Genomic DNA, 18,327 nt, shown 5'->3' with positions numbered 1-18,327 from the left:
TGTAAATCAGTATTTGATCAAGAGCCCAGTGAATAATATTTCTTTTTAGTGTTTACATCTTAAACTACGTCATATTGATGTAGAACTAATAATATTTAGGACACAAAACCGAAACTAAATTTATTCGGAACTCTCATAGTAAAATAATAAATCACGAAGCTCTCCGAAATAGGCGGGAAAGAGAAAGTAGATTCCTGCCTTGCCGTTGACTCACGACAAGACAAGAAGAAGAGTGAGTACTTTTACGGATAGGAATATCTGGTATTATAGGAACATTGATGTAACCCTCGTAAAATACTACCGCAATATACCACTCTGTTACATTGATTTAGAATAAGTTTGTGTATTTTCACAGTACTAGCAAAATTCAAGTTCATTTCTTATAGTTAAGTTGCTACTTTAGTGATAACAGAGACGTATATAACATATATGTGATATATACGTCTCTGGTGATAAATTTATTTATTTATATCAATAAATTGAAACATTTTTAACTTTATAATTTGTTTGATAGAATAATGAAGCATGTTCTAATCTTTCACTCCAATGAAAAGTAAAATTGAAGATTCAACAGTTTCAGCAAGTCTAGCAATTGGAATTAACTAAAATCAGTCCGACTAAATTGACCTTGCACAATATCGATGATTCTCTTTCAAGGTAGATTGTTCAAACATACTGTATAAAGTTCGGAAGCACGTTTGTTTTCATCTGAAGCTATACAATTTTGACACCATTCTGTGATCTGCAGAATATGGTATTTGCAGTATGTTCAGGACTCCATGGGACTTGCAAAGAAGGCTTGTACATGAAAACTTTTATCTAAACAAGAAATATATTCTCATTCTTTATTGGTAACCTTACTGTCCAGATTTGAGTATTTTTGGCATGAACTAGACAAAAGGTTTTATCAAACATGGGCACTTCTATAACAAGAGACTTCTGAAGAAAAGGAATGACAGTCTAAGAGCAGTAAATGTGTAAAACAGTAATTGGGAAGAGAGGGTAGTGAATTATGTTTTATAACATTGATCAATTAGTTTTCATTTGGTATTAGGGAAATTTTGATGATCAGTATAAATTCTTTTAAATGTGATTTCAAACGAAAATTGTTTTATACCTTTACTGCTGTTATGTATACCCTATAACATTTCCCCAGTATAACTGGTAGATCTACATGTAATATCCATTTTGTCTGTTGCAGTACTTCAATATTTTTCAAAAACTAATCTTCTACATGATTCCGACTGTGACGAGAGCATCTATCAGACTTGTATCCTTTATTGATGTGTCTGTCAAGCCAACTTGCTTGAGGTCAAGTGTTTTGTGTAGCCATCTGCTTTCCAGAAGAAGAAAATCAAGCGTTGGACATTTTCATTTATATGTAAGTGAACTGAAATGATACACTTCTTGTTGGTTATTAAGGCTTTGTAAAAATTATTAAGGCTTGGTAAAAAAAACCAGATGTCCAATTGTAATCACAATGTCTGTCCATTTATTTGTCAGCACTTCCATTTCTGCTGATTCTCAAAACATGTTGAAGAGATATACTTGCTCCAGCTTTTTTGGCCTCCATACCTAGACTGGCACAACAGCTTGTATTAGTAACCAAGGGCTACAATACTTCAGTGGATTAGAGTCTTGGCCTACATAAGCTCAGGTGAAGGTCTGAGATGCATGGTTAGGCACTCCGTAACCATGGCAGATTGTGATCCTCAGGAAGCTGAGAAAGAAACCAGTCTGTTCTAACATGTCATTGGGAAAGACACTTTATCCTAAATGCTTTGGATGACAGCACATAGTCCTCCTGTATTTTGCTTCAGTAGGTTTGCCATCAGCTACTACTATACCATGGGGCAGTAAATCCAGCAAACAAAACGAATTAAACTTTAGTCCAAATTATTCTGATATTCTAATAGCATTCAACGACTCAAGACAAATTTTACAAAGTTAATTTAAGTCAGAATAATTCGGACTACCCAGTACCTATGGTTCATAGGATTTTAATTGTGTAATTGATGCCCAGATGCTCATGGTGATATTTTCTGCTATTCATAAGCTCAGCAACACCTACTGAGGTGCAGTGAAAATAATTTTTCACTTGTCTATTTTCTATATCAGTTTTTGTTATCACCATATCTCAAGTATGCTGAAGTTCTCTTGGTCCTTAATTGTGCATCATGCTTCTTTGGCAATGGTTCAGCTACATGTATATTGAACTTTATTGTAGACTTCAAGCATATCAGACACTCAAATCTCAAGAAACACTAAAATCCCCAGAATGAACAAAGATGATAACCAACCAATTGTCATGGTGACAGGAAACCCAAAAAAATTGCAAGAATTTGTGGACATTTTGGGAACAGATTTCAAATCTAAGGTGAGTTGAAAGGTTTCATACCAAAGTACATGTAATCATGTAATATTCAATGTATTGGTAAGTAGGGATGTAATGATTCACCAATGCATCAACGCATCGTATCAAGAGGTTGTGCATCGATGCATCATCCATCCTTGAAATGTGTCGCATACCTATTTTTTAACATCTGTAGTTACCTCCCTTGACCAAGTTCAAGCTAAGTAACATGCAAATACAAATTTGTTGCTGCTTCGGTGACATTCAAAGCTTTCTCAGACTTAGTTCTGGATCTGATGAGTTGCCCATTAAGAACAGAATTATGGCTGAGGATACAAGTAGTACTAGTTGTGCTTTGAGTGACTTATTAGGATATGTTTATGTTGTTCATGAGGGAAAAAGTCACAAGCCTAAATTGGAAATGGCTTCTAGGAAGAAGTAGCAAAATATCAGAAAGTTCCTTGCATAAATATGAAAGATATTTTAATGGTAGAAAGAGAAAGCATATTTTTATCCAGGTTAGCAAAACACTACCATTGTGTTCCAAGGACATCTGTTCCAAGTGAACATGTTTTTTCCTGTGCAGGAGACATTATGACAGCTCAGAGGAGCACACTGAGATCTAAACATGTAAACACTCGAATTTTCTTACAATCTGACAGACATTCAATGGTTGAATAAACATGATATAGAAACTGCATTTATCGCAACCATATTTCATTGCAATACTTTGTGTGCAAAAAGTGCTCAAACAAAATCACTGCTAAAATATGTATATTTACAGTAGATAGTACTTGATATGGAACATAGGAACTCCTGTTAATGAATCAACAGTTGTTTTGAATTTTCTGTTTCAGCAATACATCATGTCTACCTAGCATTTGACATTTAAGTTACCCTTGTTAACAGGTTATTAGTAAGGACATTGACCTACCAGAGTTCCAGGGAGACCCTGAAGAAGTAGCAAGGTCAAAGTGTCAGCTGGCAGCTGAGCATGTCCAGGGTCCAGTGCTGATTGAGGACACCAGTCTGTGTTTTAATGCTCTTGGGGGTATGCCTGGCCCCTACATCAAGTGGTTCCTAAAAAGTGTGGGACCAGAAGGTCAGTTAATTATAGGCGAAATTATAGGTACAGCATTATCAGGAGGCAGGTATCACAATCTGCAATTATGGATAAAAGTGGGAAAACCATAAAGGGTCAAAGTTAAGTCCTTCAAAGACCTTTGCCTTGAAACGGTCAGACTTCATGAGATAACATGTATTATCTGAAACAATTAGATGGTCAGACTTCATGAGATAACAGGTATTATCTGATGTGATGAGATGGTCAGACTTCATGAGATTACAGGTATTATCTGAAACAATTAGATGGTCAGACTTCATGAGATTACAGGTTATATCTGATGTGATGAGACGGTTAGACTTCATGAGATAACATGTATTATCTGAAACAATTAGATGGTCAGACTTCATGAGATAACAGGTATTATCTGATGTGATGAGATGGTCAGACTTCATGAGATTACAGGTATTATCTGAAACAATTAGATGGTCAGACTTCATGAGATTACAGGTTATATCTGATGTGATGAGACGGTTAGACTTCATGAGATAACAGGTTATATCTAATGTGATGAGATGGTCAGACTTCATGAGATAACAGGTATTATCTGAAACAATTAGATGGTCAGACTTCATGAGATAACAGGTATTATCTGAAACAATTAGATGGTCAGACTTCATGAGATTACAGGTTATATCTGATGTGATGAGACGGTTAGACTTCATGAGATTACAGGTTATATCTGATGTGATGAGATGGTCAGACTTCATGAGATTACAGGTTATATCTGATGTGATGAGATGGTCAGACTTCATGAGATAACAGGTATTATCTGATGTGATGAGACGGTCACACTGCATGAGATAACAGGTATTATCTGAAACAATTAGACGGTCACACTGCATGAGATTACAGGTTATATCTAATGTAATGAGATGGTCAGACTTCATGAGATAACAGGTATTATCTGAAACAATTAGATGGTCAGACTTCATGAGATTACAGGTTATATCTGATGTGATGAGATGGTCAGACTTCATGAGATAACAGGTATTATCTGAAACAATTAGATGGTCAGACTTCATGAGATTACAGGTTATATCTGATGTGATGAGATGGTCAGACTTCATGAGATAACAGGTATTATCTGAAACAATTAGATGGTCAGACTTCATGAGATTACAGGTTATATCTAATATAATGAGATGGTCAGACTTCATGAGATAACAGGTATTATCTGAAACAATTAGATGGTCAGACTTCATGAGATTACAGGTTATATCTAATATAATGAGATGGTCAGACTTCATGAGATAACAGGTATTATCTGAAACAATTAGATGGTCAGACTTCATGAGATTACAGGTTATATCTGATGTGATGAGACGGTCAGACTTCATGAGATTACAGGTTATATCTAATGTAATGAGATGGTCAGACTTCATGAGATAACAGGTATTATCTAATGTAATGAGATGGTCAGACTTCATGAGATAACAGGTATTATCTGAAACAATTAGATGGTCAGACTTCATGAGATAACAGGTTATATCTAATGTAATGAGATGGTCAGACTTCATGAGATAACAGGTATTATCTAATGTGATGAGATGGTCAGACTTCATGAGATAACAGGTATTATCTGAAACAATTAGATGGTCAGACTTCATGAGATTACAGGTTATATCTGATGTGATGAGACGGTCAGACTTCATGAGATAACAGGTATTATCTAATGTAATGACATGGTCAGACTTCATGAGATAACAGGTATTATCTGAAACAATTAGATGGTCAGACTTCATGAGATAACAGGTATTATCTGAAACAATTAGATGGTCAGACTTCATGAGATTACAGGTTATATCTAATGTGATGAGATGGTCAGACTTCATGAGATAACAGGTATTATCTGAAACAATTAGATGGTCAGACTTCATGAGATAACAGGTATTATCTAATGTGATGAGATGGTCAGACTTCATGAGATAACAGGTATTATCTAATGTAATGAGATGGTCAGACTTCATGAGATAACAGGTATTATCTGAAACAATTAGATGGTCAGACTTCATGAGATAACAGGTATTATCTAATGTGATGAGATGGTCAGACTTCATGAGATAACAGGTATTATCTGAAACAATTAGATGGTCAGACTTCATGAGATAACAGGTATTATCTGAAACAATTTGATGGTCAGACTTCATGAGATAACAGGTATTATCTGATGTGATGAGATGGTCAGACTTCATGAGATTACAGGTTATATCTGATGTAATGACACGGTCAAACCTCTTGTGATTGTGGGTAATATCTGATGAGATAAGACAATCAGATGATAATACAGGTTATATCTGATGTAATGAGACGGTCAAACATCTTGTGATTGTGGGTAATATCTGATGAGATAAAATGATCAGATGAGATTACAGGTAATTTCTGATGTAATGAGACGGTCAAACCTCTTGTGATTGTGGGTAATATCTGATGAGATAAAATGATCAGATGAGAAGAAGTCCTCAAATTTGGATGTTATATTGTTCTTATCCCATGAAATATGTTATATTTAGTTGTTAACATGTTGTTGTATTGTACTTTGTAGGTCTATACAAGATGCTAGCAGGATTTGAAGACAAGACTGCTTATGCAATGTGTATATTTGCCTACAGCGATGGAAAAAAGGACTCAGAGGTTAAGTTATTTGTTGGAAAAACTGAAGGATCAATTGTGGACCCTAGAGGTCCGAGAGACTTTGGTTGGGACCCCTGTTTTGAGCCTGCGGGTTTTAAACAGACTTATGCAGAGATGCCCAAATCAACCAAGAACACTATATCTCACAGATACCGAGCTGTGGACAAATTGAAAACCTACTTAATGACTCTGTGATGATCAAAATACAGAATAATTCATGATATATGTATGTTTTAAAATAAAGATGAAAATGTTATGTAGATTTGGCCTTTGCAGAAAACAACCTTCAAATTGAAATTATAATTTTGTCTTATTCAGATTTTCAAGTCTCATTTGGAGAAAAGAATTAACAGCACCATTGTAATAGGGATATCAATATCAAATTCAACCTGCAGTTGCAGAATTTCAAAACTTTTACAATATCTGTATTAACACCAAACGGTAAACCTTATAAATTATTGATAGATAAAAGGAAATCAGTTTAACATAAAACTACAATTTTATTGTGAAGTAGATTACTATCCAGCACAGATGAGTAAACATGCATGAAAGTCGAGGTCATTAATAGTTTACTTTTAAGAATATTTTACTCAATGTTCAACAATTTGACACAAACACATAAGTATGAGATTGGAAAACAAGCTTAGAGCTTAAGATCAATTCCTCTTCCCAAAGACCATTAATAGCTTATAATTTAGTAATGTTAAAACCACTATCATCTAGAACGTTCACAGAATATCACAATACCCTAATTTATGATTTTGTTTCATCACAAAAATGTATATATTGATTCCAAGTCACTTTCAGATGCCTTGCATTGGATTTCTCCTCAGATTCCATATTAGTCTTACTCCTATAAAACGAAAATCCTCTACTTTGGATTTGTTAAGCTCACTAACAAGTTGCGGTAGTCTCCACTGGTGTCATCTGCTACAGCAGTCGGCAAAGCCGTCTTGTACATCTCCATATACTTGTCTCCAATGTCCTTCAGGTCAATCTGTTATGAAAGACCACATAAAATTTGATTATTTAACTCTTAAGTTTAACATGTTGACTCAAATAACTTTGATACAGTGATTTTATTTTCTAAATCTTTAAAAAATTTATTTTCTAAACAACTCTTACACACTTCCCTAATGTCTCTATACAGAAAGTAGACTATTAATTTTTTGCACCAGTTTTTAAATAAAACATAATTAATACTTATAACTTAGAACTTAAAAATCTACTTCATCAATCAGAGTTTTAAAGCTATAGTTGATGCACTTTCATGGAGCTCATTACTTTTAAGTATATAAAAGGGAAGATATAGGAACTTAATGACAGAGGAATTTTTTTATGTTATTTATTTGGTACAAACCAAAGTACATCATCTTGACAGACTTCAGTATGAAAAACAATACTCATCCTGTTATAGACAAGGCAAACAGGTCTTCTGCTAGTAAAATATATCATAAACAAGCCTGTCACAATGCCATCAGCATATGTTGCAAAAACTCCCTTGCCTCACTACGATCCACCACTAACTGCATCAGTCGATCGTCCTTGGTTCCCACCCCCTCCATACATTTGTACAGACATTCTGCAAAGTATCTTGGAGGATCCTTGATAAATTTAACTGCAATGTATCAAAGTTAAAATATTTTAATAATGAAAAACTAAGATGTTTGAAAATTTTTTTAAAAGGAGTCACTTTAAAAAATGGCCACCTTATAAGCAAAAAAATCAGCTAGGTTCTTAAATCTAAAAGTTTTCATAATTTGAGACAGAAGAAGTGGGAATTCTTCAGCCATTCCTCAATTGGGATGAGGAAGTAGAGCAACTTTTGACATATCAGCTTTTCTTTTGTCACTTGATAAACCTGTTACTCGTGACAGCACACACCGAAAAATGTGTCAGATTAAAACGTTTATTGTGAGGAATGAAATGTATTAATCTGAAGGGTTAAGTGTTGCCTTAATATACATGTAGTCATTAGACTTATTGAGCATACCGATGGCTAGATAGGCTTCCTTGGTGTCCCCACTGGTCTCTGAGGAAATGACTGCCTCAATGTCTCGCTGGTGCTCCTCACGGTACAACTTGAATACCTCCTGGAGGTGACCAGTACCCCTCAGTGCCAACACCTTGTTAAATACAGACTCATCTGTTCCCAGAATTCTTTCTCCAGCCTTCAAAGAGGAATTATTATTAGAGGTAAAATTGATAACTGCAGACCATTTGAGAGAAAATACTTAGAAAATACCTTTGTCCAGTACTTGTCTTACTTCGAATGGAAACATGTTTCATTTTTCTGTCAGCGGTCACATTCCACATACTGTACAATACAACAACAAATTTTGAAATATTGTTAGATCTTACAGTGGGGATATTCACATCAAGACAAAAATGGTGATTTTTATTACCAGAAACCATTTCTAGTGTGAAAAATAGCATGAAATTATGGTGAATTTTAAGAATGGACAAAAACTACTTTGAAGATATTTGATTTGAAGATTTTCTAAGCCGTTTAATAACTCTAGCAGGTTTAAAAAGACATATTTTATTATGCAGAATTCTTGTTTTTGTAAGTTATTAACAGCAGTAGATAATAGATACATTGTACTGGTTTATTCAATTATCAATAGACAATTATGGTTACCTTTACATATTCTGTAGCAAGTATTTATATAAAGATCTCTAAAATTTGCACAGATACAAATAGAATTCTTTTTGTCAGTTACAATTCCATGATATCCAAACAATATTCACACTTTCTCTGATAGTAACAAACTTTTACTTCCAAAATCCAGTCAAACCACAACACAGGACAAACATGTTTATTTATATTGCACAGGTTCACATGCTCCTGTGTACTTACAGTGTACAGGTCTGTACTCTCCTGTGTAATTTCAAGGTACAGATTTACAAACTACAGTGTACTGAAAATTTGATATTACATTGTACTGGTTCACATGCTTCTCTGTATTTTTGTTTTAGCATCATTTTGTACTTTAGTGGTACAAGGCCTGCTACCCTGTGTGTTTATATAGGTCCTAGCACTCCTGTCTAAATTGTTGGCCCCATATCCATGTGTAATTCTGAAATGATTGCATTTGTGTACTAATGTACCATGCCGCCCCCACCCCTCCCATTCTGCAGCCCCCTCCTGGTTCCTGTTTAATTTGTACAGGAATACTGACCTATGTATTTATGTTGTAAACATCCACATGTCCTCTCTAATTGTAAATTGTACAAGTCCTCACGGCCCTGTGTAGTAATGTTGTAACGACCCATGCACAATGTGTGCTAATGTTGTACAAGTCCACATGCCTGTATGTACTTACGTTGTACAGGTCCTCACGGCCCTGTGTAGTAATGTTGTAACGACCCATGCACAATATGTGCTAATGTTGTACAAGTCCACATGCCTGTATGTACTTACGTTGTACAGGTCCTCACGGCCCTTTTTAGTAATGTTGTAACGACCCATGCACGATGTGTGCTAATGTTGTACAAGTCCACATGCCTTTATGTACTTACGTTGTACAGGTCCTCACGGCCCTGTGTAGTAATGTTGTAACGACCCATGCACAATGTGTGCTAATTTTGTACAAGTCCACATGCCTGTATGTACTTGCGTTGTAGAGGTCCTCACGGCCCTGTGTAGTAATGTTGTAACGACCTGTGCACAATATGTGCTAATATTGTACAAGTCCACATGCCTGTATGTACTTACGTTGTACAGGTCCTTGACATCTTGTCTGACTATATTGCTATCAATGTATTGCTCTTCATTCCTGTTTCCCTGGACCAGGGACACGAGGATATGGCGGAAATCGCCGCTGGTCTCCGACACTACAGCACTCTCCAGCTCCTGTCCAAAAACTGATCATACCAAGTCATATATCAGACAGGGAAAATATTTAAATAAACAATGATATTCTTAAAGCAAGTCTTTGGAACATCAACGATGTAAGTAGATAATCGTCGGCTACATACAATATTTTCTTACGTTTTTTGTAGTCTGTTTTTATACGCTGTATCTCGGAGTTGGACTTCGTACTTAAAATTTCGATGAGGCGAATCTCTTTGGTTCCTATGCCCTGGAAAGAAAAGGATAATGACTATGTTGATAATTTCTGATTAGTCTGACTTTGGTAATATATTTGGACTTCAATCACCAATTATACACAGTACTTGTATAGATTACCTTCATGGCCTTGTGAAGACACCAGGCATCAAAGTGGTGCGCAGGCATCAATAGGTACAGACACAGATCTAAGAAGTGACCACTCAATTCTCCCTTCAGCTCTTCTTCCAGATCCTACAAATAAACCGAGGACACTGTGATGTTTATAACCATGGTCTAATCTGTCACATTACACCAAACCACGCTGATCAATTGTTACTGATAAACCTTGGCGCCAAACATGCTTCGCTTCCGTTTTTCTTTTTCTGAAATATGCAGGTATCTACATTATATAAGTAGATCTCGGCATTGAACCGTATTTAGATATTTACGTGAATCCAAGACTCATTATGTTTTAATCTTGCCATCAAAACACGATATTGCAATATGCTGATCTAAGTATTTTCTCGAAACTTACTGTTTCAAACATAAACTTACCACTTTAAATCTGACCTGGTATTTTACCTCTTCAGACATTATAGTACCTCGTACTGTCAAATCATTAATTTTCGAAGGGAATTTAGTTTAGATGTTTTTTGGGTTTTTTTTTTTTTTTTTTTTGAGTGTCATTAATCCATGAATTCATATGTCCATGAACTGTTAAAATTAGTTTTAGTACATTTATTGAGCTATACTTATCAACAAAATAGTGCCGCTGCAAACATCACCTTTTAAACATAGACATGACTTTGTTACTTACCGCTTCAGACATGATCATGTAACTTACCGCGCTCCAAACGTGACATTGTAACTTACCGCCATCCAAACGTGACCTCGTAACTTACCTTCCCAAACATGACCTCGTAACTTACCTTCCCAAACGTGACCTCGTAACTTATCTTCCCAAACGTGACCTCGTAACTTACCTTCCCAAACGTGACCTCGTAACTTACTTTCCCAAACGTGACCTCGTAACTTACTTTCCCAAACGTGACCTCGTAACTTACCTTCCCAAACATGACCTCGTAACTTACCTTCCCAAACGTGACCTCGTAACTTACCTTTCCAAACATGACTTGTAACTTACCTTCCCAAACATGCCCTTGAATATGCGTTTGATTTCTTGACGTTCGCCGTTACAATGGCCTGACAGGAGTTTGATGATAGCTTTCTCATCGGTGCCTTTACAAAAAATATTTTTTAATACGTTAAAGGGGCTTCTAAGAGAAAATGGCAGAAGTTCAAATTTATTTACAAAATCCTATGGAGTTACCAAAATCATTAATGTGTGAAAATCTGTGTTGACGGAAGAGTGTCACGAGGTTTTCTTTGACTAACTTGTCTCTTCGCTTGGTTTTCATAAAATGTGTTAAACTGTCACTTTTTACCGTTATGTCCCAGTTGTCAAAGGGGGAAAGGGCAGTTAATACAACAAAGGAATTGTATTCTACACCTCTGGAACTTGTCATGGCAAAGTCGACGGCACAAGTGAAAAAATTTGATTGGTTCCAGGAGAATCATATGCAGATACGCTCATTTTAGAGATTACAAAGGAACGACGTCCAACTTCAAAGCCACTACATTATACCGTTTTGCGACCGCGATATTCGTTTAATGTACATCAAAGGATCAAACTAGTGTTTTGTCTTGTCCACAGGCTGTCGCACATGGAAACTTCCACTTTGCCATGACATGTTCCAGGAATGCAGAGAGCGAAAGTGATCGTAACCCCTGGAGTATCGAGGATGGTGTCTGCCCAAACAGTCCGCTTTAGCTAAAAACGCCTACCGACTGAAAGCGTCCTTACACTGGGCCCATTTGCCGTAGCTGTACCTGAGTTCACCGTCTTTGGATCTTATGAGAATGGAACAATGTTCTGTTTTCAGAAGCGCCCAGATTTTGTCTGCAACATGGAGACGGAAGGCGAGGGAAGCGTTTTTTGAACTGCTTCGTCTCAGAACGGGATCGCTTTGGTCCGAAAGTTTAATAATTTCAGGTAGCATTTGTAGGGGCATCGCTCCAGACTTGTGATCAGTGACAAATTAAACGGCATTTGATGTCGGGACGAAATTGCAAAACTTGTGTTTCTTCCATTCTTAAAGCACCATGGCGTCGGCACAATTTTAACTGACGCATCAGCAGGACTGTCCTGCGACAGAATAACGTGCTTGTTAAAGCTGTCCATCGGAATCATTTGGAACGTTATTGGGCAACGTGCGAGAGAACGTCAAAATCAGTCGTCAAAGTTGCAATTACGAGTTTCATGTGATGCATCCTCGATACTCCAAGGGTCACGATCGCTTCTCTCCGTCTCCTTGGAACATATAGCAAATACCTTGTGGACAAGACAGAAAGGCTAGTTTAATCCTTTGATGCACATCAAACAAATGTCGAGGTCGCACAACGGTATGTTGTAATGGCTTTGAAGTTGGATGTCGTTTCTTTGTAATCTTCAAAAAGTCTATGATTGGTATTTTTTTTCGCCTGGAACCGATCAATTTACTTTGTTTGTGCCTTCAATTTTGCCATGACTTGTCCCAGGGGTGCAGAGAGCGAAAGTGAAGGTAACCTCCGGAGCACCGAGGATGCATGAGATGACACTGCTGTTGTTTTACGCCACAAACTGTGCTGATAACCCGTTACTTATGGTGCTATATTTGAAGCTGATCCACATGTCCTTAACATCGAATAAAACAAACTTTTTTTTTGAATGCAAAGTTTTGCAAATATCCATGGCAGATGTTTAGTCTGTATTGATCACGTGCTTATTTTACCATGATTGACAATCATTTACAAGTGGAATATTTAATTGATTGCAACATAAGATAGTGTTACCGTTATCTTTTGGTATAATACATGATTTTTGTCTGTATAAAAGTATAATTTGTGTAATATTATTTTAACACGAATGGAAATGATAATACCGACCGAACCCCTTCATAGCTTTGTGGAAGGCATTGGCAGCATTCTCAGGGTTGAAGTTGGGACCACATGCATTCACTGTACCCTGTTGTATTAAACAGATTTCATAAGTATCATAATGACATTGGTTTGTGAGTCCACGAAACAATGCCGGTCATAAAAGGGGAAGTGGTATGGTCCTCAGTTTGATATCTCGTCGTGAAATATGGAATGCAACAAAGATTTGCGTGGTGGGTGTGACGAAGATTTACATGATGGGTGTGACCAAGTTTTACATGGTGGATGTGACCAAGATTTGCATGATGGCTGTGATGAAGATTTACATGGTGGGTGTGACCAAGATTTACATGATGAGTGTGACGAGGATTTACATGGTGGGTGTGACGAGGATTTGCATGATGGCTGTGATGAAGATTTACATGATGGGTGTGACCAAGATTTACATGGAGGATGTGACCAAGTTTTACATGGTGGGTATGATTAAGTTTTACATGTTGGATGTGACCAAGATATACATGGTGGATGTGACCAAGATTTGCATGATGGCTGTGATGAAGATTTACATGGTGGGTGTGACCAAGATTTACATGATGAGTGTGACGAGGATTTACATGGTGGGTGTGACCAAGATTTACATGATGAGTGTGACGAGGATTTACATGGTGGGTGTGACGAGGATTTGCATGATGGCTGTGATGAAGATTTACATGATGGGTGTGACCAAGATTTACATGATGAGTGTGACGAGGATTTACATGGTGGGTGTGACGAGGATTTGCATGATGGCTGTGATGAAGATTTACATGATGGGTGTGACCAAGAGATTTACATGATGAGTGTGACGAGGATTAACATGGTGGGTGTGACGAGGATTTGCATGATGGCTGTGACCAAGATTTACATGATGAGTGTGACGAGGATTTACATGGGTGTGACCAAGATTTGCATGATGGCTGTGATGAAGATTTACATGGTGGGTGTGACCAAGATTTACATGATGGGTGTGACGAGGATTTACATGGTGGGTGTGACGAGGATTTGCATGGTGAATGTGAAAGATTTACATGGAGGATGTGACCAAGTTTTACATGTTGGGTGTGACCAAGATTTACATGGAGGATGTGACGAAGATTTACATGGAGGATGTGACCAAGTTTTACATGATGGGTGTGACGAAGATTTACATGGTGGGTGTGACCAAGATATACATGGTGGCTGTGACGAATATTTACATGATGGATATGACTAAGATTTGCATGATGGATGTGACCAAATATTACATGGTGGGTGTGACGAGGATTTACATGGTGGGTGTGACCAAGATATACATAGTGGGTGTGACGAAGATTTACATGGTGGGTGTGACTAAGATTTGCATGGTGAATGGGACTAAGATTTACATGGTGGGTGTGACCAAGATTTACATGATGGGTGTGACCAAGATATACATGGAGTATGTGACCAAGATTTGCATAATGGCTGTGATGAAGATTAACATGGTGGATGTGACCAAGATTTACATGATGGGTGTGACGAGGATTTACATGGTGGGTGTGACGAGGATTTGCATGGTGAATGTGACTAAGATTTACATGGTGGGTGTGACCAAGATTTACATGGAGTACGTGACCAAGATATACATAGTGAGTGTGATGATGGTTTACATGGTGGGTGTGACAAAGATTTGCATGGTGAATGTGACTAAGTTTAACATGGTGGGTGTGATCAAGTTTTACATGATGGGTGTGACCAAGATACACATGGGGGATGTGACAAAGATTTTCATGATGGCTGTGATGAAGATTTACATGGTGGGTGTGAACAAGATTTACATGATGGGTGTGACGAGGATTTACATGGTGAGTGTGACGAGGATTTGCATGGTGAATGTGACTAAGATTTACATGGTGGGTGTGATCAAGTTTTACATGATGGGTGTGACCAAGATTTACATGGAGGATGTGACCATGTTTTACATGATGAGCGTGACGAAGATTTACATGGAGGATGTGACCAAATTTTACATGATGGATGTGACCAAGATTTACATGGAGGATGTGACCAACTTTTACATGATGGATGTGACCAAGATTTACATTGAGGATGTGACCAAGTTTTACATGATGAGCGTGACGAAGATTTACATGGAAGATGTGACCAAATTTTACATGATGGGTGTGACCAAGATTTACATGGTGGATGTGACCAAGATTTACATGGTGGCTGTGACGAAGATTTACATGATCGATATGACTAAGATTTGCATGATGGATGTGACCAAATATTACATGGTGGGTGTGACGAGGATTTACATGGTGGGTGTGACCAAGATATACATAGTGGGTGTGACGAAGATTTACATGGTGGGTGTGACTAAGATTTGCATGGTGAATGTGACTAAGATTTACATGGTGGGTGTGACCAAGATTTACATGATGGATGTGACCAAGATTTACATTGAGGATGTGACCAAGTTTTACATGATGAGCGTGACGAAGATTTACATGGAAGATGTGACCAAATTTTACATGATGGATGTAACCAAGATTTACATGGAGGATGTGACCAAGTTTTACATGATGGATGTAACCAAGATTTACATGGTGGCTGTGACGAAGATTTACATGATCGATATGACTAAGATTTGCATGATGGATGTGACCAAATATTACATGGTGGGTGTGTGATATTTACATGATGGGTGTGACGAAGATTTACATGTGGGTGTGACCAAGATATACATGGTGGGTGTGACGAAGATTTACATGATTTTACATGGTGAATGTGACTAAGATTTACATGGTGGGTGTGACCAAGATTTACATGATGGGTGTGACCAAGATATACATGGAGTATGTGACCAAGATTTGCATAATGGCTGTGATGAAGATTTACATGGTGGGTGTGACCAAGATTTACATGATGGGTGTGACGAGGATTTACATGGTGGGTGTGACGAGGATTTGCATGGTGAATGTGACTAAGATTTACATGGTGGGTGTGACCAAGATTTACATGGAGTATGTGACCAAGATATACATAGTGAGTGTGATGATGATTTAATTGGTGGGTGTGACAAAGATTTGCATGGTGAATGTGACTAAGTTTAACATGGTGGATGTGACCAAGATTTTCATGATGGCTGTGATGAAGATTTACATGGTGGATGTGACCAAGATTTACATGATGGGTGTGACTAAGATTTACATGGTGGGTGTGATCAAGTTTTACATGATGGGTGTGACCAAGATTTATATGGAGGATGTGACCATGTTTTACATGATGAGCGTGACGAAGATTTACATGGAGGATGTGACCAAATTTTACATGATGGATGTAACCAAGATTTACATGGAGGATGTGACCAAGTTTTACATGATGGGTGTGACCAAGATTTACATGGTGGATGTGACCAAGTTTTACATGGTGGGTGTGACCAAGATTTACATGTAGGATGTGACGAAGATTTACATGATCGATATGACTAAGATTTGCATGATGGATGTGACCAAATTTTACATGGTGGGTGTGACTAAGATTTAAAGGATGAGTGTGACGAGGATTTACATGCTGGGTGTGACGAGGATTTACATGGTGGGTGTGACGAGGATTTACATGGTGGGTGTGACGAGGAGTTACATGGTGGGTGTGACGAGGAGTTACATGATGGGTGTGACCAAGATTTACATGGAGGATGTGACCAAGATTTACATGATGGGTGTGACCAAGTTTTACATGATGGGTGTGACCAAGATTTACATGATGGATGTGACGAGGATTTACATGGTGGGTGTGACCAAGTTTTACATGATGGGTGTGACCAAGATTTACATGATGGATGTGACGAGGATTTACATGGTGGGTGTGACGAGGATTAACATGGTGGGTGTGACCAAGATTTACATGGAGGATGTGACCAAGTTTTACATGATGGGTGTGACGAAGATTTACATGATGGGTCACTTTTTGTCTGCTAGAACTATGATACATACAACACTGGTTACCTTTTGTCCGCTAGAACTTTGGTACAACACTGGTCACTTTTTGTCTGCTAGAACATGATACATACAACACTGGTCACAGCGCTGACTGGGACCGTTACGATAGGAACCTCTCAGATCGTGCGGACTTGAGCAAGATTTCGTGCACTTATATGTATGTACCTGATATAGATATTCTATATATCATGCCATTTCAACATATTAATACAAAAAAGAACTTTACTTTTTGACGTTCTGAAATCGATTGAAAATAAAATCGAACGCTTTCTCTCTCTACGGATATGGTTCCAGTCAGCACCAGCGGTAATTTCATCGCTTTAAACTGAAACAAGTGTTCTTCGTCTTTGATTAACTGAAATTAACTATGAGATAGAAATCGAGTGTTTTCCATTGTGGAATTGTGAAACGAAGGGAAGTAACTCTAGGAGATCAGACAGGATGAACAATAACGTGTTATTAATAATAGCTGCACATGATATTGCCTGCAAATAATTTTGTTAAACTAATTTGCCGTCTTCTTTGATCACTCAGACTATCTAGACTCCATAATGCGTATAGGTGTCGCTAGGTTGTGACCACACTAATGATTAGACATTTTATACACGAACAGCGAACTGCAGTATACTATACGCTATACCAACATTCATGTGTCCTAACCTACACATAAGCATGTTTGTTTACAGTAGTAACCGGATAGTTGTATGCTAATTCAGGCCATATTTGATAGTTGAACGAATGAACACCGTGCCTTAGTTATTTGTGTTGGTGACTAATCATGACCGTGTCTGATAGCACATGAGTGACGTGTAGATATATTATGTACAAGTGTTGTATATTATAACTCACCAGTCTGTAAGACGCCGCCATGTTTGTGTTTACCTTTCCCTCTCGACACGTGACTATAACTTAATGAATTATTGACGCGAAAAGGCAATGACTATTGATGGCGTGCAATCAGTCTCACTTCTGCAGTGTACGTCCATGTTGATATTCAGATGATAATATACAATAGTGATGTACGGTTCCTCAACCAGCCAAATTGCACGTTATCACAAAGATAAAAACAACTATTAAGGCAGTTCTGTGAATCGATAGTGGCCGTTTATTTTTTTAAACATTGTTAAAATAAAATATGTAAAACAACAAACACTTCACATCACAATGAATCGGCTTACATGAATTA

General features: G+C 37.5%; 2 protein-coding genes across 2 annotated transcripts; one reads left to right on the top strand and one right to left on the bottom strand.

The window, feature by feature from the left end:
- Positions 1–195: 195 nt before the first annotated feature.
- LOC132560486 (inosine triphosphate pyrophosphatase-like) lies at positions 196–6,366 on the top strand. The gene is made up of 5 exons (XM_060225151.1): positions 196–232; positions 1,202–1,381; positions 2,228–2,377; positions 3,263–3,455; positions 6,022–6,366. The coding sequence occupies exons 2-5, from the start codon at positions 1,235–1,237 to the stop codon at positions 6,303–6,305; spliced, it is 774 nt and encodes a 257-aa protein (XP_060081134.1). The 5' UTR covers positions 196–232; positions 1,202–1,234; the 3' UTR covers positions 6,306–6,366.
- Positions 6,367–6,981: 615 nt separating this feature from the next.
- Positions 6,982–18,011, bottom strand: LOC132560484 (annexin A13-like). The gene is made up of 9 exons (XM_060225149.1): positions 17,991–18,011; positions 13,150–13,228; positions 11,309–11,403; positions 10,303–10,416; positions 10,105–10,195; positions 9,829–9,977; positions 8,104–8,281; positions 7,616–7,728; positions 6,982–7,107 (listed from the first exon to the last, which is right to left on the bottom strand). Exons 1-9 carry the CDS (start codon positions 18,009–18,011, stop codon positions 6,982–6,984), a joined length of 966 nt encoding a protein of 321 aa, XP_060081132.1.
- Positions 18,012–18,327: the final 316 nt, after the last annotated feature.

This window comes from Ylistrum balloti, unplaced genomic scaffold, assembly GCF_031769215.1.
Source record: "Ylistrum balloti isolate Yb309-2 unplaced genomic scaffold, AGI_CSIRO_Ybal_v1 Utg371068, whole genome shotgun sequence".
NCBI lineage: Eukaryota > Metazoa > Mollusca > Bivalvia > Pectinida > Pectinidae > Ylistrum > Ylistrum balloti.
Note: the sequence above shows the minus strand (reverse complement) of the source record. Positions and strands in the feature narration are given on the sequence as shown.